The sequence below is a fragment of the Parus major genome, chromosome 4 (genome assembly GCF_001522545.3).
Source record: "Parus major isolate Abel chromosome 4, Parus_major1.1, whole genome shotgun sequence".
In the NCBI taxonomy this organism is placed as follows: Eukaryota; Metazoa; Chordata; class Aves; order Passeriformes; family Paridae; genus Parus; species Parus major.
Window position 1 is genome coordinate 12,747,047 of NC_031771.1, and position 25,413 is coordinate 12,772,459.

Sequence of the window (25,413 nt, forward strand, 5' to 3'; positions counted from 1 at the left end):
GTCAATGCAACTGCTAAACAGTTTGTATTACTGTCAGGGTGGTCATGAAAACAACACCTGCTGCATGAGCACTTGGCAGCTGGGTCAACAGGCACTGTGGGAATTTATCAATTTAGGGGGCCACTTGCATAACACTTTGACTGATGAATTGGGAACGACTGGCTTACTGGGCTAAAGCTGCTCTATTATGTGTGACTTTCTTTAGGATGGCAGAGGCTTCCTGCAGGCTCCAGAAAATAAGCAAAAGATAAACTGAGCTGTTTTTTTCCTTATAAAGTGATAAAAAGTGAGAACTCCTTAATAGCCAATGCTAGAAAGACTTTAAGAAAAGGGAGAAAAAAATATGAAACCAAAACAAAAACTTCTACAGTCAGTGAGCTGTGATGTGATTGAAAAAAATCCTTAGGTTTTTCCATCGTGGTTACAAAGGAGTTTTTGTGAAGTGCTTCTGTAAAGTGAAACTCTCTGGACTGGTATTCACAAAAAGCTCTAATTTCTCTTTAGTGTCTCTCGTGGGAATAGTAACTACATGTGGGTAGGTAAATGAGATAAGAATTTTGCATGCTCCGGCTAAACTAAACAAAATTAGACATTAATTCTGGCTTTCCATTCCCTCAAATGACTAAGGGATAGTAACTTTCTGAACAGAAAGAAATCATGTGGCCCACCTGGGTTGGTGAGGGCATTCACCAGCAAAATTGGCTCCTTCTACAGAGTTTCCAGTAGGAGCTTTGGAGTTTATCAACAACCCATCAGAACTGAGTATATTGATGCAGATTACTTTAAAACTGTGTGTTTCCATTTCCACAGGAATTAAAGTCTCAAACAGAGCTTCACTTTCATAAATACTTTTCTTCTGTCATACCACCAAACACTCCTGACTCATATTAAAAAAATCAAATCACTAATGGTTTTCTGAAGAGCCTGAACAGCGTCAAAATGAGGTATGACCTAGATACTGTCCCTTCGTGTCTGAAATCAGTCTGTTTGGAAATGCTCTCCGACAGCGGAAATCCCGGAAGGTGATGATGGAAAGGATGATAAGTGGAATTATATACTCTGGAGGGGCATGAAAGAGGAGTGAGATGGTTTGAATCAAGTTCAAGTTTCAATCCAAGGGGAAGCAGCTATTCCGGCTGTTGATATGAAACACATTGAAATCCAGATCTATAAGGTGTTACAAGGAGAGGAAGAGGAAATCTTCTTCTGTGTGCTGGAACACTTACTCAGGCTCTGCCCTCTTCCATAAAAATCACCTGCTGGCTTCAGTGAGCCATCCTGCTCAGAACAATTACTCATGCCCTTTGGAATCACTGTATGGATGGTGGCAAACTCTTAAAGATTCACGCTTAAAACTTCACAGCACATCTTTTAAAAGGAAAACTTTTGTATTGTCTGTCATTTCCAGACTCTTCTCTGGGTATCTTTCCTTTTATCTGTAATTTCCTTAGAAATTAAAGTGATCATATTATAAGCACTCTAAAAGAAGACTTACAAAGCCTCTTTATGGCTGTTTTTCCACCACCCAAAGTTTATTTTCTTACTTTTTGGCCTAGTTATAATGTTTAAATTACAGACTGTGTGGACCTATCAACAGATCTTACTTATTTAAATATTCATTTTCACACCTGGTTTTCTCCTCTCATCATGCTAGAAAAATGATTACTTTTCCTTTTCTAATGGGTTTTTCTCCTATTTTCTCTGTTATCAACTAACTGGAATCTTTTGACTTCTATACATTTTCTACAGCACTGCTTACTCAGTTGTTTTTTCTTTTCAATTCATCAATACTTTTGTGATTGATATTATTGTGTATTTTTAGAAACAGAAAACACGACAGAAAAGTTATGAAACAGAAAATAGAAAACTAGAAAATAAAAATGTTTTGGTTTTTGGCCACAAAAACAATTCATAAAATCTTAGTATTTGCATTGACCTTCAGGATGTCTGGCTAGCCCTACGTTTTAGCTGTGAAGAACAGAAGTATTCCTCCCTTTATTTTCTCACTAGTTCCAATCCCTGGAAAGTAGTGGTAACGGGTTTTTTTTTTTAATAATCATCAAACAATGGATATATTTTTCAGAGACAGTTTTAACTTAAGAATTTCTTAACTGCCAGTTTAACTAATGTGCTCAGTGTTAGGTTTATGTGCTTGTAATTTTTAATGTTTCTCACATGTCCTCCATCCTCAAAGCTAAAGATGCCATTGGCTATACTCATTTCTCTATGGGATTTTTGGTAATATTTAGAATACTTATATTTTGCAGCACTTCACATACTTAGGGCTTTTTTGTTTAATCACGTTACTGTCTGTGAGCTCTCAGGCACTAATGTATCATTAGAACAACCTTTTTACAAAGAGAAGAATTATTTCACACCATGCCTTCAGTGGGAGTCTATTTAGTTATTGATACAAAGTATTTGGAAGAACCAAACAAAAGTTTTGCTGTGGCCCCTGGAATTCTGTATTTCAAACTGCTTTGATAATTGTGGGATTCAGAACTTCTGTGTTGATCATGTTCATCAATTTGTCATGTATCACCTCAGTTTAACACCTCATTTCTGTTACACTTGAAGGATTGCTTTAGGATGGGACTTTCCCATTGCTGAGCATTGAAGACCAATCCAAAGAGTTCTCTGGATTGCCCTCATCTTCTGACCACCTAAGGTTTTAACCTGCCCACTTAATTTGATTTTTTCTATATCCAAGTAATAGATTTCTGTCTTAAGCCATATTTGAGACAAGAAAATTAGGAGTCATGGTTATGTTTGATTATGCAGTGCTTTTCTACAAGACAAAAAGACGTGGCCTCAGGCTGAGCCAGGGAAAGTTCAGGTTGGACATCAGGAAGTATTTTTTAACTGAAAGGGTTTTTAAGCATTAGAATGGACTTCCCAGGGAAGTGGTGGAATCACCATCCCTGGAGGTGCTCAAGAAACACCTGAACATGGCACTCAGTGCTCTGGTTTAGTTGACAAGGTGGTGATCTGTCAAAGGTTGGACTTGCTGATCTTGGAGGTCTTTTCCAACCTTAATGTTTCTATGATTCTGAAAAGGTCAAAAGAAAAAAAATCCTTCACCTTCATATAATGCCTATTTTTTAAAATAAAATAATAATTTTGTAAGCTTGCAGCAGCTTACAAATGACCACTAATAGAAGAAAGATGGGTTTGCATGGAATTGTTAATTTCCAGCAAGGGGCTACTGCAAGGAATGATGATTTTGTTTTTCTACACTGCCTTAGGCATGGAAGATTCTCTTTAGAGACCTTAGAGACCTCTTTAGACCTTAACAGGTCCTCCAGGGGCCACCTCTCACAGGGGTTTTTTAATGAGTAATGAATTTCTAAGATATGACAAACCAATAGTTTCATGATTTTATTTTTACCTGCTACTCATAGTTCACCTGTAGCATCTTTACTTTGTGTTCTACAAAGCTTAGTGTGGTAGAGTTTATGTGAATATTCATTGTATTGGTATGGTGCACACCACAAGGAAAAGGAACAAAATATTAACATGGAAAAGAATGTTATTATCTTGTAAATAACAATATTTTGTTACTAAAACTTTACATAAGCATTTGTCAAAGCCATGGAATTTTTAAGTTGTTTACATGGGTGGTATGAACTCAGCATGGAAGGGTAAATACATCTGCAGTGTCCTATTGTGGAAGTCACTCATTATCCTTCCCTTAAAAGCTGCAATGGTGTGAGACTGAAAAACAAGAAAACTCAAAACTTTGCCTGAATGAAAATTAACCCACGTTTCTGAGAAGTGTTACCAAAAACTATATCACTTTGCCACAGTCTGTTTAATTTCAACAGTGTGCCAATTTACAAAAGTATTTTATAGTTTTCTGGTTACTTTCACCAGTAACCAAACACAGTCTTGACCCTTTTCCATGCATGAGAACAGCTAACCGTGAGGCAGCAATGGGAGGTCTGGCCTTTCAGGTATGTCAGCTGAAGACCACCCTACTGGAAGAGGTAACAAGAACAAAAACCTGAGGTCAAACAAGGCAGCCCCATGTAATTAGATACTAATAGTGGATTTAGGGTGTAAAATTCACTTAAAACCATACACCAACAGACTAAACAATCCCAGGAAGAATGGCAAGTTTTGTTCTAAAAAAATGTTTTCAATACCAGAAAGCATAAATAAAACATACATAATAACCTTGACTGACAGACTGCTCCAACCTGCAGTAACATCTGCTTATGAGCTATTTGCTGTAGTTTTGGGATAGTACAATTATGAAACACTAAAACCCTGCTACCACTGAAATTCTACTGTAACTTATAGTACAGTGTGCATCCAATGTCATGATTTTCTTGTTGTATTCCCTTGTTATCCCACTAACAATGTTTAGAATTTTTGTTTGACAAGAACATAAATTCCTCCCTTAACAGCAAAGCCAAAAATAGAAGTCTGACTGTATCTGATACTCATGGAGGAACATGCTGAAGTAGATGCAGAACAAATAGGCAGCTCCTTTTGTAGGGTATGATGGGGTCAAAGTTATTATACAAGAAACTTAATTTCTGTTGGCTGTCTCATTTTGTGTTGACTTCTGATACTTTTGCAGGATGGATGTGCTACTTTTACATGTCACAGCTTGGTCTGATAGAGCAGCAAGATCCATCATGAAGAGCATGGTATTCCCCCAGCTAAAGTGAATATCTATCTGCTAGCCATCAGCTCTTATTGCTGCTGGGGCCCCTGAGTCATACTGGAAACTGGTTCTTTGCAGTCCTTCCAGATTCCTTAATATTTTCATACCTCCAGCTGCTCTGCACGGATCATGCCTTGAGGAACTTTGGTTTGATAATTTTCATTTGTCGTCATTTTACAAATGGTAAATTAGTCTAACTTATTAGAACAGTCCTATCAATTCCATGTCTTATAAATCACTTGAGTGGGATTTATAAGCTTTGGGAGCAGTTCTTTAAGAACTGTTAAAGAATTTCTTGTATTTCTGGCACAGAGTCCAAGGAGAGAGGATTTTCCTCCTTGGTGCTCCAAGGGAGAGACAGGTGATGGAAGGGGTATGGAAGGATGTTGAAAACTAGTAAGCAGTGACAACTCACACCCACTGAGAACTGAGTCCTCTCTATTATTGTCCATTGGTGGTATCTCCTGTACAACAGAAGAAATGTTTGGGAAAGACTGAACCTTAGAGTACCTTAGAGCTTACTTATGGCCAAACTGACACTGGCTAGGACTGCCAAGTTATTTTCTGGATTTGCTTTTTAATACACAGAGCAGGTACTGTCACACAGTGCTGATTTTTGGAGCCAGCTGCTGTTGTGCACTGTCCCACCACAGCAGCAGGTGAGGAAGCAGCAGCACTGAGGAGAATTCCAGCATCTGCCTTCCACTGATGCTGCAAAACTTTTTGTTGTACTTACAAATCATTTGGCATCAGAACTACCAGAAGCATCTTTTACCAGTCCATATGGACCCACATTAAGTAAGTTTACTTCACTATGAAAACATGTCAAAAATATACATCGAGGTGGGAAAGTGGGCAGCTTTCAGCACAATGTCAACCTGTAAAAATTCCCAGAAGTTAGTGCTGGTTACCTCTCTCTTGTTATGACATTCACTTCCTATGAGACAGTGAATCTATTCTGCTTGCTGCTGCTGGAATATTTACTTCTAGGGAGCCCCCTGCATAGAGAATTTTCCTTTTCATTGAATGTCAGTATTGCATAAGTCAGCCACATGAAGAGAACTGCAGTTACCTTCTGGTTTTTAACCTATTGAAGGAAAGGCTGATCCCAAAGAGAAGTGCAGTACTCACCTTTTTGGGTCAACAATCTTGTAGAGTTTTCCACTGTGAGGCTGTGTCATACTTTTACTGCTTGATAATATGTAAATCTCACCTGTTAGCAAAAACAGAGCCAAAAATTACTTCTCCTTTCCTAAGATGGTAAATACAAGACTTTTGTGATCTGGTTGTATTTGCAAAATGAGATTGAAAAGAGTTCAGAAGAAACACTGAAACATACAACAGAATCATTTGCTAATTGAAAATTTTTATAAGTACTTTCCCCAAATTGATGCTAAAATGTGAAAAATATTCTATCATAAGAGGCTTTTTTTCCATGTAGTATAGAATTGCTTAACAAAATTAAATTGGTGTGGAAAGGAGAAGAGGGGTCAGTCTGCTCAAGCAATATCTTTACCCCTTAATTCTGTAATGCTGGAAATAAAAGCAAGTATTTTAGACATTGTGTCATAGTGAGTGCCACGGTTCACAGCATGTGAGACACACTAAGGACTTTTGCCCCTTCCAGCAGCACATTCTCTTCTCAGTTCTTCCTACATGGCTGCTGAGGTATAGTTGAGAGCAGTGTAGACAGCTTTGTCAAAGATAGCCTTCTTTTTAAACATTTACTATATTTATGAACAATTCAGCAGGAATTACTGATAAGCCTCTTTAATTTAAGAACAATTCTTTTAGTATTTACCTAATTCATCTTCTCCAAATCCCAAGACAGGGCCTGAAAAGAAACCTCTACATGAGCCGGTGTTGCCAAGACAGAGGGGTTTCTCTTGCCACTGTTTGGTTGCAGGACTCTGTTGCAGTGTTAAAAAATTTCTACATTCAAAAACACATAAAAAAAAAAAGAAGTTATATTACATTTTGAGCAGAGAGTTTTCATTGTCCAGATAAATAAGTAAACACTCGCTGCAAATAGCTTCATGGATACATCTGTGCAGCTCCTTGTCTTAAGACTTCCTGTACTTTTTTTCCAAGGATTAGGTTTGTCTGTATGTCACCATTCATTAGAATGCTGTGCTATTTTATTCCCAGATCTAGAATCTAATCTGCATTACCACACTGCTAAACTGGCAAAGTGACACAATACACAAGACTGTTGGTGTGGCTTTTTACAGGCAGCTGGGTGACTAAATACACTTCACATGCATTTTTAAGAGTGAGTCTACAAAACCTACCCATTGCGGTCTCCAAACACATAACTTCCATAGAGCCTCTCCGACTGGCAGCCCCGATACACAAATCCACCAACCAGGGACCCACTGCTAAATGGTTTGAATTCTAGAAGTGAGGGCTCACTCTCTGAAAAGGAACTACCATAGCATTAGATCATATGCATTTTCACATTGATGAACATTTAGGAAAATGTTACTGCTTCAAGGAAAGAGATTAATTCCATTTTGATACTCCTCAGAATTCAAGATATGCTGCCAAAAATGAGACGTTAAAAAGAAAATCAGAAAATTACAACAAAGTCTGTTTGTGAAACAATCCATTAGAGATTTCAAAAGGAGAGGCTATTATTGCTTTCTTCCATGTGCACAAGCTGGGAGAATAAAACTACATAAAGATTATGCTTATTGTTTCCATTGAAATCCATGAGATTACTGCTATTAATTTCTACATGTCAATCCAGTCTGCAGACTGGATCTCCTAAACTTCAGGAACAAAATAACCCCCATTCACTGTAGAGTCCAATGCAGAAATTCCAGTGATTTTCAGTAGAATTAGTTTTGAGATCCTTTCAGTGGTTTGAGAAACTTTCCTAATCTCAGTTTTAAACATGGTTATGTGTGTTATATCCCACAAAACACGACTATTACTGGCTGTATCTTCTCATGGTAATTTATTTTATGCTGCTGTAGTAGTTGCAACTACTACATGTTTTTTCCCTTTTTTATTTCACAAAACCACAGAGTTTAGTCCTATCAAACAATTCTTCAAGGAAGTTTCAGTTTACATGTTCCTATTCATGCAATCAAATACTGCTTAGGGTACAAGCTGGCTATATTTGACATGCTAGCTGCATAATTTTAAAAAAAGCCAAGGCTAGGAGACTATTTTTAATAGGATTTTTTTTCAGTCAGAGGGATATCTGCAAGTCTTTGATAAATGCATTTCCCAAACTGTTTTACATGAGTTAGAGCTGAAATTTAATGGGGGAGAAAAGGATGGTGAACTCTTTTTATTGAAGCCATTGACCCACAGCCTAGTATTAATATTGGCAAGCTGCTCTGCATAGACACAATATTGCTTAGTTTACTCTGCAATAAGGATGCAGTCAAAATTCCATTGGAGCAGTGGTTAACCAAATATTATTCTTTGGTTTGGCTTTTATAAAAAGGACACAGAAAATCCATGCAATAACTGAAGTAGTACAATTGCATTATGCTGTTGTGTACTGTTGTGCCAGCCAGCACAGCTGCTTTGCTTTTAGGGGAAGTACAGGTGGGAGAACCTAGGGATGTGAATTAGAAAGGGAAATACTACATTCCAGGTAACAGGCCAGTTCTCAATGCCTTTACACACCGTTGGCATTTATCACATGTTACCATCAGGAATTTACAAGCTGCTAAATGGGCAGTCAAGACAGGTGATAGCTCAGAGGAAGTGTCACCTGGCTTGCCTGAACTAGCAAGGGATCTTGCTGAGCATCAGTTAAACATCAAACTAAATTTGTGACTAGCAATTGCACCAATTCAGAGACAGCATGAAGCACGTTAATATTTTTAAGTCCCTAATTGAGGGTATTTATATTTTTGTAATCTAATCTAAACTAGCCATTTATTATGAAGTAGTAGCATAGTGCCTTTTTCTAAGTTTTTTATTTTTAGTAATATTTAAACAAAGCTCAGTCATTTCCCTGTTTGGTTGTGGTCTGTTGTTGTCTATCTCACTTTTTCCATTATAAGAGGCACATTACATGAGGTTTCCATTCTCTGTCTTAAAAGGTTATTTGTGAAAGACTAAGAATACATTTTCACCATTTCCTGATATTCCAAAATATTCTCTTTATGAGCCAAAATATGCAGCAACAGTGAGATCTTTGACAGACTAGCAACTGTCAAATTTGTTAAATCTTATTTACATGATATTCTACACCAACAAGAACAAAGTTGAGTCATTTCAATTTGGTTTTGCCCTGCATCTTTTATCCACTTCTACATCGAAGTTTTCTCTTGAAAAGACAGAACTTTTCACTTCTATCTCAGATAAGTTATCTATCCTATCTATGTGGTAAGTTTCCTATCATGGCTATACAGGTATTTACTTATTCTCTTCTGCTTTCTGTTTATTATTCCATGGACATAGAACCTGACTGTTGCCAGCAGCTTTACACTGGATAGAACTTACCATAGTCTTTGCCCTTTATTATTTGTAAGATCCTTGCTGAAGATCTGTTCTTTCCATTTGAATCTGAACAAAGTATAGTTAAATTGATGTTTACATCTGTTGGGTGCCGGTCCACAGCACACCTTTAAAACAAGAGAAAAAAGAGAAAATCCATGAGGAAGTTGAGTTCATAACTTATTAATATGAATATTTTAAAGTGCCATTGTTTCTTTGTGGTGCCTACTCATTTGAGGGTCCAACTTCATGCTGAGCCAAAATACCTGAGAAATGTGTTAGATTTATGTACAGGAGACAATACAACTTTCCCACTCCTACACCGTTTCTATGTAATGTAAAATCAAACTATTTTTCCCTAGTAATAGATTGTAGTCTGTACTATAGAGCCTGAAAAGAATAGTGCCTTAAGCTAAATGAACTTACATAGTGTAGGAATTTTGGACTGTTAAAAAGTCCAAGAATCAAATCCTTATCTGAACAACTTGACTTTCCGATTTTTTTCAAACCATGACTTTAAATGTCACTTCAGTACTACCAGCCACCTAATTTGCTGAATTATGTGTTGTTTAGTTAAAGCATTTTTCTCCTCCTTGCTATTGTTTAGATATCACCAGATGTTCTCATTTGTTTTCCACGTGCCTTTCTTTCCCAGTCAAGATTCCCATTCTCAGCTGCACTTTACCAACTCTCTGCTTTAAGCTCTTTTCTTTCACCAAGGTAGTAATTTATTACTAATTAAAACTAAAAATCCTGTACTTTGTTTCTGTCATTTTGGGCTTGACTTGTAGTAGCTGTGCACGCTCTTCTCCTTCCCCTTTGCCAATGTACATTTGTTTCTAACTGTGACATATGTGTGGAAGTGGAGGAGTGGAAGATTCATAAAGTTCACGAGTGCTTTTATTATTGAAATATTGCTGCCTGACTGTATAAAAAAAAACCTGGTTGAAAACAGTGTCTGTTCCAGAGTAATTTCAGTTTGATTGAAACTTACTTACCGGCCTGGATTGTGGAGTCCATGTGCAAAAATCTCAGGAGGTTGGTTTGTGCTATTGAAGTGTGGGTTGCTCCGTGGGATGGAATAAGGCACATTGCACAAGTCAGTATTGACATCGAGGCGCAGTACAGAACCTGTAAAATCACTGAGAGAGTTGGAGGGTAAAACAGTTGGGTTTTTAAATGCATCTTACTGGTAGATTTAATCCATATAATAGCAGAGTGAACCAGCAAAATAAATGACCCACTTTACTGATTAATCATGTAGAGATTGATTTCATGGTGGATGCAAGTCCAAAGAAGAGCAGCAGAGCCTTTCAAAGATTCAGTTTGGTGAATATCTTGCCAACTAAAATGCCTCTGACCATGTTGTTGGGAAGCAACTTGATCATAAGAACAACTTTCCAAACATCAAAATTGTTTAGCCCCTCAAGTATAAGGCTATTAACTCTTTTATACTGTGTCATCTAGAGTAAGTATGAATATAATTTCTTTGTAATTACGAAGCGCTTTTTGCTCATGTTTTTGATCCTACTCTTGAATTCACTGACTTCATGTGACAATACAATGCAAGGACTAATTATATAGAAAGCAAGTGAGAAAAAAATTGCATTGTTTGAATGGAGATGTTGATACTGTTTTGTAAGGATTCAGAACTTTCTCATTATATGAAACAGGAGAAACTAAAATGTTTTAACTTACATTTGTGGTTATGATGGAGGAAAGGAGAAGAAGAGCACCAAAACTCTTTTCATAAACATGAAAAAATGTGATCTTTAAATTAATTCCATTCCATTAATTTAAAACCAAGTACTACAAATGCCCTCTGGTCTGGGTTTTGAGAATATCCTTATACTTAAAGAAATTAAAAACCACAGGAGCACCTGCATTTCTGCTGAGTCAAAGAGGCCTTTGAGCACAATAATAGAAGTCTCTCCACTGGTAGTTTTTGTACCTTAAACCATCCATCTCCTCCATGTCATCCAGAGTGATCATGCCATCTCCAAGAAAAATGTACAGGAAACCATCTGGGCCAAACAGCAGCTGTCCTCCTAGATGTTTTCGATGTAGTTCTGCTACTTCTAAAAACACTCTTGCTGTCCTCATGTCAACTTGGTGTGGATTTTTCCTGCAAGTTAAAGATATGAACACAGTTTTCCCAGTTCACTATCATTCTTCTTTTTGAAAATACAGTTGACTCATTCAAATTATACTTTGAGATGTGGATGTTGTAACTTGGTGGAAAAATGGCTAACAGTTATTTCTGAGAAATTTCAATTTTCTAGCATTCACAAACAATTTGCTGCCTATACACAATAAGTAAGAAGTAATTATAATTTAAAAATGACAGAATAACTGAAAAGAAGTCTTAATAAGACAAAAAAACAGTGTACTCACTTTAATTCCAAAACTACTATTTGAAATAAAATCCACAATAGTTTTTCTACAGGTGTCCAAGTTTATACATTGTAAATCTCATATTCATTTTAGAAATCAGAAATACTAAAGTGCAGAGGTTGCTGAGAAATAGAGAGTTTGTTAATTTTAGATTCCTACTGATACCTGGATACTGTGTACTCCACGACCCTAAGGATGTGGTCATGAGGTCCAATAGCCCACCGTTCTTGGTTGGTGGTATAAGACACGTACAGCTTTCCATTTTTCTTGTAATTGGGGTGGAATGCAAGGCTTAACAGTCCTCTTTCATCTCCTCCCTGCAGTCAAATGAAAAACACAAAGAATTGTGAAGTTAATTATGTTCTTTATTGTGTTTCTGCTGGAACCAAAAAAAAAAAAAAAAGTTTCTTTCTTGTGGATAATCTTTGCCCAAACTCTTTTATTTCTTTCCTGACTACTGCACAAAAAGGATTATAAAACATTTCACTTTGGGGAAGTCTTTAAGAGTTAGAACAAGACAATTGCCTTCTGTAGTTATCTATGCACAAGTCTGTTACGCCACTTTTGTGGAGTGATTTGTGTATGTAATCTTTGGGAAGCCATGAAGACAAGTTTAAGTGCTGGGAAGGATTCTTTGCTGGGTTACTAGGTTGCTTGTAATTCGTAGAAGACGAATAAAAAGGTCTATAATCAGCAGTCACTTGTAATCCAAGTATCCAAAACCTAAAACATAGTGCTGGCTGCCAACTCCCACTGTCTTGGCAATATGTTTAGAAAACAGTTAAATTGCTTGTGTAATATGTAAACCTTTGTTTTACCCTGGAGGCAGCAACATCAGTTGTCACAACTATGGTGGTCTGTTCATCATAGCTGGTGTACTGTAGGTAATAAGCAGCCTTGGTCTGTGTGCAGAGAAACCATAGTTTTACATGTGGTCCCTCACTGGAAAGGTTTTTTGTTATTTTTTTAAAAAAAATAAAAATAGAAAAATCTCAGAACAACTTTATTTTGTTATTATGTTTGCCATGAAGATTAGTACAGTTATATGTTAAGCATCCAATCCATTTAATGTACTGTGACAATGCAAATACCCAGTGAACTTAAATAGAAGGCTATTTTCTTTTTGGCTACTAAAAAGCTTCTAAAAATGTGTGTACTATTATTATGCCTAAAACTGTATTTGTATAAATGAAGAATAAAACTTAGATTCATTTGCTGCTCTTGAAGCAATAAAGGGAGTGAAGCTGAGGCACGGAAATAAACACAGCACATAGTTAACAATTCAAATTCAATTAATATATGTGATTATTCACAAGGTGATACATATTTCAGGGTTTGTCTCAGGACTTGCCAGCCCTTCAAAGCTGGAACCAGTGACTCTCTTGTAGATTCAAGTGCTCCAGCTCTTGATAGCACCCATAAGGAGACGTTTTTCAACTCTAACCACACCCAAGACAACTAATTAAGAAATTTGAAATTATAAGAGAGAATGAAGCTTTTAAAATGTATTTGCACTTCAGAGTGATGGATGGGCCTGTCTTCCTGTTGAAAGTCATCCCACAAAGGGCCTAATTGGGAAAGAGCACAGCTTTAATTTATTTTAATTCAACATGATTGCTGTACTTCCTTTTTAATCACAACCACCAAAGAGAAACCTGAGTCAGAGATGTAAATAGGTCAAGAGATTTCCATACAAACAGATTTGTACAATGAAATCTGGATCCTGCTAATTTAGAGGCAGACAAAATTTGCTAGTTTGTTTGTTAGAAAAATTTAGTTTCTGGGGGTTATCAGAGAGGTTAGTTTTGAAAGTCTAGTTAGAGCTGCCAAATCAGTTGCAGTCATCATGGATGAAGGGACTGCCAATCCAGCTCTTTCTTCCTTATGAGCCAAAAATAATTCTGCAGCTGAGTCTGAACTGATTGTAGATATTATTGTTTGAGTTTCTAAGAGTTTTGACCAAGTTGCTCTGATAAAGTCTGAAGCAAAGGGAGGCAAATCAGTTGCTTTGGGAACAGGAAGGCATATTTCAAAGATTCCAGATGAATGATTCTATCTGTTGTGCCCAGACAAAGACAGTCCTATTTCTTCTCCTGAGAGATGAGTTCAACTCATTTAAGGGCCCAGGAATGTCAGTGAGTCATACTAGGTCTGCCATGCAAGGTGAATTATTGAAAGTATTAGTAAGAAAAGATCATTTTGTTACTGAGCTGAAGATTTTATTTAGTGCTCGATGCCATGGCAGCCATCTCAGTGTGAAAGCGAAGTTGTTGAAAGCGTAAACAGGTGAAAATTAAATTAAGAGCTTTTAATGAAGTACACATGGAGCAAGAATTTGAAAAATGAACAAAACATGGGACCTACAAGGTAGTAACTATGGCAAGTTGCATTTGTAGGATCAGGCCATGACTTTTACTCATTGCTGGCTTGCATGATTGTTAGAGAGCAGTGTACCACTTGTAGATTGTTTCCGTTGCTTCTTGAAAAGCCACACTGCTGTTTTTCAAAGTCAGATAGACACATTTTGTCCTAAAAAGTCTATTCTGCAGTTAATAAAAGCTTTGTGAATAGCCCTCCAAGAGACTGAAATCAGTGCAGCATCAAGCCATTAGCTGGCTCATGTTCAACTAGAAATCCAGATGAGTTTTTCCATATTTAGCTTTCCTGGTTCTGGAAACTGATTCTTCATGTGTATTTTCAATTTTATCACTAACTGGTGAACCTGCTCTTCCCAACAAAATCACTGCCACAACTTCTATAGCTTTTGAAATGCCCTTTATGTGCCATAAAGTATATAGTTTTCTGTAGTCTTGTCTCATATGCTGTGTGGTAGATGGAGAGATATCCAGCAAAATCCCTTACGAATAGTAATTTTAGTACTATCAAACCAAGCAATTAGGTACAAAATCTCAGTTTTTCTCTATGGAATATTCCTCACTGATATTTTTTATCAATGGACTTTTGATGTGAAACCAGCATCCCAGGCTTTACAGTCTTTCTTGTGGATACCATGTGTCAAATATCTGTACCTTCTTGGCAGCTTAAAAGGTTATTGACATCCCTCTCTTTGAAAGTTTTCCTATAGATCAAAGCAGCACCAACAAACTGTAGATGACAAAGCAGCTTGTATGAGATTCTGCACTGCACTATTTGATGGAATAGCCATTAATGTTTGTCAGTTGTATAAGGAAGGGCAAGAATGAGACAAATCTTTGTATTCCATTGGGATGTCTGTTGAAGACAAAGAATGATGGTTGGCTGAAATGAGTATTAATTACTTAAACATACTGTGGACTGGGGCCAATGTGGAATTTGTGTCGTAACTAAATCTGGCAGCTCCCACTTTCGATGTCTGCCTGTGCTGCTCTGTAGCTTGAACGCTCCCCTCTCCTGTTCATGGCTGTGACACCTTCTGCACCAATACTAGTTTTTTCAAAACTGATTTCCTTTGGGCCAGGAACCTTGGACCTTTAAACCCCAGTTGGGTTTAGTGTAAGACCACAGCCACAAAAATAATTTAATCAGAATTCCGCAAAGTCAGTACAAAGCCAAGTAAACATTAAAACAAAGTGTTTCGATATTTTTCATTTTTAAAGAGATGTTTAGCTACATGATGTCAGTTCTGAAGGTATATTGCAGCAGTATGTGTTCTCAACTGAAGGATATTTTTGATACTTTTTGTGTTGTAATTTTTCTGATAATATATTTACACCTGTAAAAATGTTAAACAAGTGCACAAAATGATCCACTTTGTATCTTGACCTAACACTAAGAGAAATAACTTGCATGTGAATACTGGATGTGAGGCATGTGAATACTGGAATTTTATAGAATGGTGCTATTTTCATGTAACCACTACTTAGAAGTGGGCTCTGCTTCCAATTTGTGTGCTTTCAAATGCACTCTGGTATACCTCTGATATTATAGACAGAAGTTTTATTATATTATTAAGATATTATACTTCTTCTGTAATACAGAAACATATGCTGCACTTATTTTTAAGACATGCTGCCATTTAATTATGTCAATATATTTGTTATTACATATAGTAAATACAGAGAAATACACAGGAATGCTTTAACTGGTATTTAAAATTATTTAATTTTAAATTTATCATATTGTAAGTATGACCCTTAATTACATATCCTTAGTACTAATTAATGCTAGTAAGCAAAACCAGACATGACCATTTATTTCCATTACTCTGTGTGGCTTAATAGTAAACAATGTAGGTAGCATATGCCAAGTTTTCCTTTAAAACTGATTTTGAAATGCACTCTTTATTCAATACTTATAAAATAACGGTATTTATACTTAACAGTACTATGTGTATATATGTGTGTGTGTATATATATATATATGGTATATAATGGTATTTATACTTGACTTTTTTATCTGGACAAACTCACTCTCATGTTAGAATGGAGTAACAACCTTTTTGAAAAGGGGTTGTGCTTAAAATATGCAAATTCAACACTGACTTAAGATTTTAACTGTAATATCTTTGTATCTTTTTTTCGTCTATTTTTATAGTGCAAATCCTGGGTAAGTTGTTGAAGTAATATAATCACCTTTAATTTAGTTTATTTCCTGCTTAATAAATAGCATAACCAATATGCCTTACCAACTAATCTTATGGAGTATTATTTGTAAAAAACATGGGTGAAGGGTAAACTCTCTTATCAGGCAGAACCATCTGAACTCTTCAGAACAAAATTCAGGAGGGCTGAAAATCAGTGTCAGGTATTCTTCCCAGTGGGAAGTGTTTGCTTAATTGCCATGTTTTGGAAATTTGGCCCCAGCACAGGACAGAAACGTGACTCCAGCAGAAGCAGAAGCCTGCCAAGGTCTGCTGCAGGGGTACACCCTGCCCTTCAAACTGCACCACCTATTCTGAGCTCCCCAAGAGGGAATTGCCCAGACTGGTGGAAATAGAGCAAAGACAGAATGAAAGGAGCAGAAGTTGTCTGGGCTGCAGGCAGGCTGCAGGAGTGGAGCTCCTAGGAGACCTCTTGGGTGTTGAGGACTCCAGTGCTTTGCTATCTGTGGGGCCTGAGGCCTCTGGCAAGGGAAGGATTTGTAACATAAGACATTTACCTTAGGGGAAAATAATTACAGTGATGTCATGGCTCAGTATGGTCTACATACTAGACCCTATCTCCAAAGCATTTCCTTTTTCCTCTTGTGTTGCAGAGCTTCACTTTTTTCCTTGTTTATAAAGGGCTTTGCAGTTATCTAAAGATTTTTAAAAAAACATTTTAATTTTTTTTTACTAATTTCAACAAATGCATTATTTTAATACTTGAAAATAACTTTAGGTACAGGAACACTTTACAATTAAATTTATACATGAGAAATACTTAAAGGGCTGTACTCTGACTTGGAATTTAAGCACAAAACCTACTGAAGTTATAGATGCTTTCTATTCAGTTAGATGCAGAGCAGGATTTAGCTGAAAATGGCCAAAGTGCATCCAAGTTTTCTGTTCTGATGTTTGATAGGACTAAAACTTAAAGCCTAATTCTTTTTTTCTTCTTACTTCTGTTGCAGCAAAGACAAAATTTTGACATAGGGGGATATTTTTTTTTCTTTTCCTTACCTTCACAGTCCTTTGAAGATACCAGTCACTAAATGCAGGACCTTTCACTTCTAGTCCTAGTCCTCTGTACTTATTTTTTTTTAATTCCTCAACTCCACATTTTGCTGTTCTGCTGGGCAAGACTTTAGCTTAGTCCAAATGATAATCCTCATCCCCTGATAATACAATTATTTCTTCCCGTCCTCCTAAAGAAAGTACATGAAACTTATAAATGCAGATGCCAACCCAACACAAACCCACAGCTTGCCTCCTTCACACTTCTCTGGTACAACAGGAATCCTGCTTTCACAACTCTCCTAGTTATTGGTTGGGAGCAGCTGAAAGCTTTGAGACTGCCCAGAGCCAGCCAATAATTGAGAGGTTTTGGGCAGAGTGACATATGGCTGTGAGTGTGCTTACAAGGAGGTGGCCATGAGCCCATGTGAGGTCTGCATCTGGACTCAGAAACTTTATGTACTGCACTGCTTTAGGAGAATTGGAATAACAGAAGACAGTGGAAATCAGTCCCGGAAGAGGGAGATTCAAATAAAGACCAGATGATTATTGCATTCAGTAAAGCTGGCTCAGGAAGGTGTGAATTACACACTTTCCTGCACCACAGAGGCCTCTTGAGCTGTAAGCAGCATTTATCCTCTGGGAACACAGGTGGTGATTCCACCTCTGTCCCCAGCTGGATTTATTTTCAAGGAAGCTTTACATTCCACCAGCAACTCAGTGAGTGGTTCACCAGCGGAGGCCACTATGGGAAGGTAAAAAATAAGCATGCTCCTTCTCAGTTCCCTGGCATGCCTCCACTTTCTGGTCTTTTATTTATTTATTTGGCATATCTGCTCTCCTACACTTTTCCTCTTCAGCATTCTTCCACTGCAGACTGTCTTTCCCTGACAGGTTTTCTGCTGCATTGGTTTGAGGGCCATTGTGCTGCAGACTCAGCCTTCCAGGAAAGCGAGAAAGCATCCTTCCAGTGAAGGAGAACACAGTAAGTGTTCAGAAATTTACTGACCATGAAAATCCATCATTAGCAGTGGGGAATAGACTTGATATACCTTTGTATTTTTTCCTCCTCCTTTCTGTTGCTCTGAAGCTTTACCCACCTTTCCATGGCACTTCTATGATAAAGGCAAATTTTACAACTCTCTTGCAATGGGCAGTCCAATAAAATTGGCTCAGATGATGCCCCACAGAGAACAGACTACGTTCCATTAGTATTCACAAATACATGACATGATGACAAGACACTAATAAACCTTTCTCCCAGTCAACAAAACTGTGGCTTTATCTCTTCCAATCAAGAATGACTGTTTAAAACTCGCACCCTATTTTGATGCTATCTGACTTTATTTTTCTGTAAACACACAAACAATACAAATTAATCTTATTAGTGACTTGCTGTTCTACCAATGCTCTAATTTGGCTATGGTCCTTTCAGCCATCTGTTCTGATTTTCTCCTGCTCTCCTTCCCTCACTATGTATATAAAACTTATCTTTATTTTTCAGTAGCACGTTCAATACAATTTTTCATTTTGTTTAAAATACAGATTATTAATGGCAGAGAGTTGTCAAAAGACCCTAAGAATTACAATTCAATACATAAGTTGCTTTTTTTTGTGGCATGGTATTTCAGCCAATCACCGGTGTCCCTTTTGTCCTTCCTATGGATAAAAATATGCTATGGAAAAATAAAAACCCTGCTACCATGCAAAGGTCTTCTTGAGATGCTAATTTTAATAAATGTCCACAAAAAAGTCTACAGCACTTTAAATGAGCTATAAGACTAATTTTCTTTTCTGCTGAGAGAGGGGAAAAAAAAGGATGTATGGTGACACAGAGCAAATTTGACAGTGCTTATGTAAAATGAACGAACCTACAACAAATTCTATACTCCGATAATCGAAAACAAATTCATGCTGTTTTACCGTGACCACTTTATATGGAAATTTAGGGATATAATTCAGAACAGAATAACAGTAATTATCATACTCTCTGCATTAAATTAAAACCAGAAATGTTGATCTGTCTAATTGTAGGCATTAAAAATAACTAGTTGCAAAAAAGAGGGATGCAAATGGGAATATGCCATGATGACATTATTCTTACAAACAATTCTGCCTTTCTCCTTTGGCTCTCAGTGCTGAACTGTCACCTATTAGAGCAGATATTTGTTTTTTCTGCTTGCAAAAGGAATGGTACATTCACATGAGCTATGTAGTTCAATATTGTGGGGCTGGGGGAGAACACAGAAAACCACAGCCAGCTTGAAAGGAAAAAAGCTTTAGATTTCTGCTTAGATTGGTCTCCACGTCCTTAATGTTGTCTGCATGCTAATGGATATTAAAACTTGGTCAGCAAGTGCCAGAAGTTGCTAGCAGTTTGCATCTTGCAAAATAAATGGTTAAAAGAACTTTGAAAAACACCCCTTCAACAGGTTACCTTTTGTCAGAGATTAATAAAGGGCTAGAAGCACTTCATTCAGTCCACACCAGTTGTATTTCTTTGCCAAGTATTACCATGATAATCATTCATATTTGCAACACAGCCTGGATTAAACTGTGGCCTTTATGAGCTCTGTCACTGTTTTGAGAGAAGAGTGAGTCCCATGGCTTATCAAATTGATGCTCATCTTCGCTGTAAATAAAAAGGTAATCTTCTTCATTGAAGGTTATTTCTTAAGCAAATTTCTGGCTTTAGTCACTAAGGCTCTGAAGGTATTTAGGAAAGGTTTTAGAGTGATTTCTGCAAGGTATTTCAAATCTCCTTCTTATTGTAAGAAACTGGAAAATCACATTATCTGAATGGTTTTTAGTAGGGTATTGAGAGACAATTTGAAGGATAGAAGTTCAAGTAGCATAAAAACACAGGAGACAGGAAGGATAAAAAAAGGTTTATTGCAATTGATGCTTGTATTCCACCTATGATCTTGTCTGAGGTTCTCTCCTGAGGGCAGAGACCCCATATAGAATGTGAGGCTTTGCCTGCAGGCCCCAGAAGATGAGAACACATTACTATTTTTCAGCCACCAAAAAATGTGTGTGCAAATCCTAGTGATAAAACAAATGCTATTCTGCTCTCTAATATCCAAAGAACTTTTGGACTCCAAAATATGGATGCATGGAGAGGCCTATTTCAGCCTATATTTAGTATCAGCATTCAGCATAGTTTTGATAATAACGTGTCATATCTTCAAAGCAATGCTGGTTGCACGTGCTGCTGGTTTTCTCAGTAATTATTAAGCAAAACATAATAGGCAAAGTCAGACTTTGTACTTAGAAGCTCTGTAGACATACAACAGCACTACTGGATAAAGGCTAGACCACTCTGCTATGTCTTCTTACTTCGGGATTGGGATTGTTTACACCTATGTTCTTTGGCCATTCGGCTGTTCCAGAAAGTAAACGGTACTTTTTTTTTAAATGGCACAAACGCGAACATTTAGATGTCCGGCATCTGCTATTGAGCTTTAAGCTTCCACATATGAGTGTGAGCATTGGAACTGCATTTGTTATCTAAAATGAAACTCCTTGAAATATAATGACTGCATATTTTGGAGTCCTGGTACAAAGGCAGCCAGAAATAATCCAAAAAAGGCTGTGATTGCATTTTTTTAACAAAAAGCATGCATGTGCATCATGTTTGTACCTGGGTCAGAAACACATTTTAAGCAATGAACCCTCACTTTTCTGAAAAGGTACTGGATGGGAGCTGGGAAGAAAAATGCATTTGAATTCTCTGATACTGCCCAAGGACTTTTCTCCCTGGTTCTTTGCCAATCCCATCAACTTCCCAGTGCCCCAGGAGATGAGCAGCCCAAGGGCAGAAAGGCCAGTGAGCAACTTACATACACTGCTGCAGTTAAGCTTGGCTTTAAATACTGCCTTAAGCAACCAAATTATTTTAGTTCTTTCAGTAAGTCTTAAAAAATATATGTATTTTGCCAAATACCTGAAAATAAGTAAATAAATCCAGAGATATCCAGATTTTTTCCACAGACATTTTGCGGACACCAGAGGAAGCTAAAATAATCAAGCATTTTTTGTGGATCCCTCATATAGGTCTTGTCTTTACCTCTCAACTAAAACAGTGAGAAAAATATTAATATTTTGAGGAGAGATGTGAATATTTTTATGAAATGTGCCAAGTGGAAAAACCAGGGTGGTGGAGGATATACGGTTTGCTCTCCATGACTAGAATCTGTATATAAGAGGAGAATGATGGCAATCCACAGCCGTGTTGACAATTCAGACATACAGGAAATACCCTTGTAGGAAACTAATACCATCTGGGTTTGGCCCAAGATGTGTGAATGAGAAATATGTTTCTTGTTGAGAATGCAAAGATAGTTTTGGACATTGCAAAGAAGGAATGTGTTAAGCATGCACAGTTATAAAAATGAAATAGGGTGAGGCACTGCATGCATATGGAATAATTGGAGGAACATGTTTGTGTGCGTCAATAGCTGATGCAGACATAGAACTTCAGAACTCATTTGTCCTAAGACAACCATTAATTACTATGAAAAATGTCTTCAGTGCAAATGGCTGGAAGCTCTCTGAATAAAGACAGCATTGGAAAATGTTGATTTGTCCAAGTCCCTGCTTTCCCTGATGGAAAGGGAGGTTTGCTTGTCACACATGTTCTATTTGGGGGGCAAAAAGTGAAATAATTCTGAAATTCTTGAAACATACTATGTTAATATGTGTAAAAGTGGGAATTTTGATTATTTCAGTGAGTTGTTTTCAGTTTAGAAATTAGTTTTAGTTAAAAGAATGTCAACAGTGAAATGAAATATTTCATTTGGCCCTTTCTGAGAACCTTTCAGTCCACACTTGGTGAGAGTATGTTTTCAAAATCTCAGAATATTCTCACTCCTCTCTATCCTGTTCTTGCATTAACTGTCTGAGATTTTAGTGTCTGTTCTTGGCATAGGAAGGCTCTCTGGTTTCTAACGAAGCCATTGCCAGCATTCTGAGGTTCCTAAGACTCGCTGCCTGCGGGATGGATTTTTGCCTCTCCCTTGACACCCTCATCTACTTGTGAAAGCCCCAGCAGTGCTGATTTTTCTGTTATTTGTGAGAATAATGAATGCCTTGCATGGATAGGAAAAAGTTCCAGACTCTCTTTTGGGTGCACATTTGCCTTCTGCTCCAGACTAGCCTTGAGTACTATCACCCTCCTTCTAAGTTCAGGCTCTAAATGCCCTTTTTGAAGAAAATTATTGAGAAAATAAAAGAGAAAAAAAAAAATTCTGGCTCAAAGACACTGATTTTACAAATTACCTGTTCCTTAGCTGAGCAATGCTCATCTGACAATAGTAAAATGGCTGTTATTGTATCTTGATCTAATTTGGTTTTCAACAGATTTTTGACATATCCAATTTCTCACTGTTAAACACTCCTGGAGATATTTATTTAACATGTATTAATTGTTTTAGTGCTTATCCAGAAGACTGAATGCAAAAAAGAGAAAAAAGAATTTTCATTCTTTTATTTTCCATTCTTTTTTAGTAGTCATTGACCTTGCATAGCACCTGAGACCTTCAGACAGGATTACCAAAGTCTGTTGAACCAAATGTTATTGAGACACTGAAGGCACACCTTTGGGCGTCTTTGATTGATGGGCAACCTGTGCCCATCACCCTCACAGACAACCTGTGTCTCCTCACCCTCACAGTTAAGAATTTCTTCCTCATATCCAATCTAAACCTGCCCTCATCCTTTGCTAGGCTGGACACACAAAGCACTGCTTTCACTTGCACCTCCTGTGGAACGTGCACATCTGCCTTGCACATCTGCCTCTCAGGAGAGGATTTATGACTGTGCAGGGCTTGGATTTTCCAAGCTGTTTATGCTTATGTGTTATGCACATTTTCACTGCATACACTTGCATCCAGCATTTAGGTGAACACAGTTTTCCTTGGCCTCATAGGTTAAATTCTCATCAAATGTAATTGTTTTTGTAGCCTCAAAAGTGGAACATGAGTGGATATAAACAGTGTACACATGTTTGATTTGCATATCTTAAGGCTTAAATAAATGGTCTTTGAACTATCTAGAAGGATTTATTTTATAGTAAAGAGTAAACTAATGTTGTTATGCCTGCAAAATTCAATTCCACTGTTGGGGAAAAAGGGTTTTGAAAACTGCATTTCATGTACGTGCCCTGTATATTTTTAAAGAACTCATTAAATTATGGTTGTACTATGTATTTTAAATATTGACATTTCTGAGTGGGGTTTAATTTTTATTCTGCCAAGTGTTGTAAATTCCTGTTTTGGATTCTGAGGATTTCAGTGGAGGTGGAAAACCACTAATAATTTCTTCTTGTTCACGCAACTTATATTCACTTGCATGTTTTAACTTGAGGCAGACCTTTTCTATTGATGCTGATAACACTGCTCTGGGTGTAAACCAAACTCTTTTGGAGTTGGAAAGACTAAAATTTCCTCTAAGTAATGGCAATGAACATTACCTTAATATAAAATTTTGTTTCATAAGACCCTCATTCAGCAAGTACTTAGGCATATGCCCAAACTCCACTGACTTTTTTTCTAGTGCAAAACAGGATAACAAGAGGCAGCCAATTCTCTCCATTTTAGCGTTTACTTGATTTTTGGTGTCAGTAAATGAGATCTGATACAATGTTGATTAGAGGATTTATCAATCAAAAATGCTTCTGATTGAGAAGAAAAAAAGGTACTGGAAAAATTGGAGAATTTTCTCTTAATTAATCTTACCCTGAGATTTCATAAAGATTATTTTGTGGTCTGTAACTAATGTGGTGGTTATGCAGCTAAAGGCATTATCTTCACATCATTATAATGAAACATAACACTGGTATCCTTGACTTTATTAGCCAAGCTTCATTGGTATCTGACATTATATATTTCCTATTATAAATCTAAATAAGAACTTACATTGACCTGCATTAGACCAAACATTAAACAATTTACTAAGATTAAAACTTTTTTTTTAAAAAAAGAAAGAAGTCTTTTAGACCACCAAGAAACAACCATAAATTTAAGGAAATATGAGGTTTCCACCATGTGACTTCCCCTGCAGAGTTATGCAACAGACTGCTGTTACTTAAAGGTCATACATAAAAAATTTATGGTACATTTTTTAAGAGATTTATGGTGTTTCTATTTATACAACTTATATGTCAACAATTTAAAGGTATAGTATACTAAAATAACAAATTAAACTCTAATCACTTTGAATCCTTGATAAAACAGAATGCTTTAACGTAAGTCATATATAAAAGAGGTTTAATAAATGTATCTATATTAACTGATGTGGTATGTGTGATGTAATGATTAGCTGTTTATTATCTATTACAGATCATTTGCTCATTTTTATCCTGAAAATCATTTGCAAATGGGGCTGGTTAGGGAAGCATTCCTTGGAGCATAGGCCCATTACATGGTGGCGTAGCTCTCTTCAGAATTGCTCTGCAAATCAGTCTCAGAACTAACTTTCCTTTTGTGCTAAGCTGAATGATGCCATTGATACAACCTAGACCTCTTCTTTTGGGATATCTCTGAACTCACATATACATCATTTACGGAAGATGTTGCTGGATTTTCTGGAAGTAAAATTTTGTAACGCTCTATGATGGTACCAAGTCTTAGTTATTTGCTGAACTTTATTTTCTTTGCACTGGAATGCAGTAAGAGCAGTTAAGACACACACTCAGCATTGCTAAGGCAAGAGGGTGACAAAGACTGAGAGGGGGCAATTTCTCAAAAGCTTTACTTTGACTCAGACATGGGATTCACATTGTGAGCCTTCCCTTTGCTCACCTAATGTAAGTATAACTCTGTGGGAGTTGGGACTGACAATACATCACTTTATGCCAGAAGTCAGAGCCAAATATGTAGATCTGGCAGGGATTATTGATGACAAATTCATCCTTGAATTTTGCATATTAAATTAATTCATGAATATGATGGCTCCACTGGGGCACAGCATTTAAAGTACCCTTAAGTGTGTAAGCACTGTGGCACCATAAATATTAATTTCTCATGAAAACAACTCTTCACAGATAAAGGAAGGTCCTAATATATACAACATCTATGAATATGCTCAACCATAAACATATTGATAGATGACTGCATTTGAGGTCAACCAAAAACATGGTGCTGAACGGGGTAAGAGCATTTGGAGAAAGATACTAATACAGTCATGGAGATTTGTGGTGTTGTGGTCCAATCTTATCCTCAGTAAAGAGCCCAGGAATGCAGTCTGGTGGTACTGACCTCCTGAAAAAAGGGAGGGGAATTCTCCACAATTC

At 37.0% G+C, this 25,413-nt stretch overlaps 1 protein-coding gene across 1 annotated transcript in view; it reads right to left on the minus strand.

Moving 5' to 3' along the window:
* The window catches only part of HHIP (hedgehog interacting protein), a 75,637-nt gene that overhangs the window by 14,507 nt on the left and 35,717 nt on the right, over positions 1–25,413 (minus strand). The window contains exons 5-11 of the mRNA XM_015625760.3: positions 11,693–11,844; positions 11,085–11,258; positions 10,132–10,275; positions 9,140–9,261; positions 6,964–7,087; positions 6,474–6,604; positions 5,804–5,885 (exon numbers count right to left, since the gene is read on the minus strand). Coding sequence (XP_015481246.1) covers positions 5,804–5,885; positions 6,474–6,604; positions 6,964–7,087; positions 9,140–9,261; positions 10,132–10,275; positions 11,085–11,258; positions 11,693–11,844 — 929 coding nt within the window. The remainder of the gene's footprint in view (positions 1–5,803; positions 5,886–6,473; positions 6,605–6,963; positions 7,088–9,139; positions 9,262–10,131; positions 10,276–11,084; positions 11,259–11,692; positions 11,845–25,413) is intronic.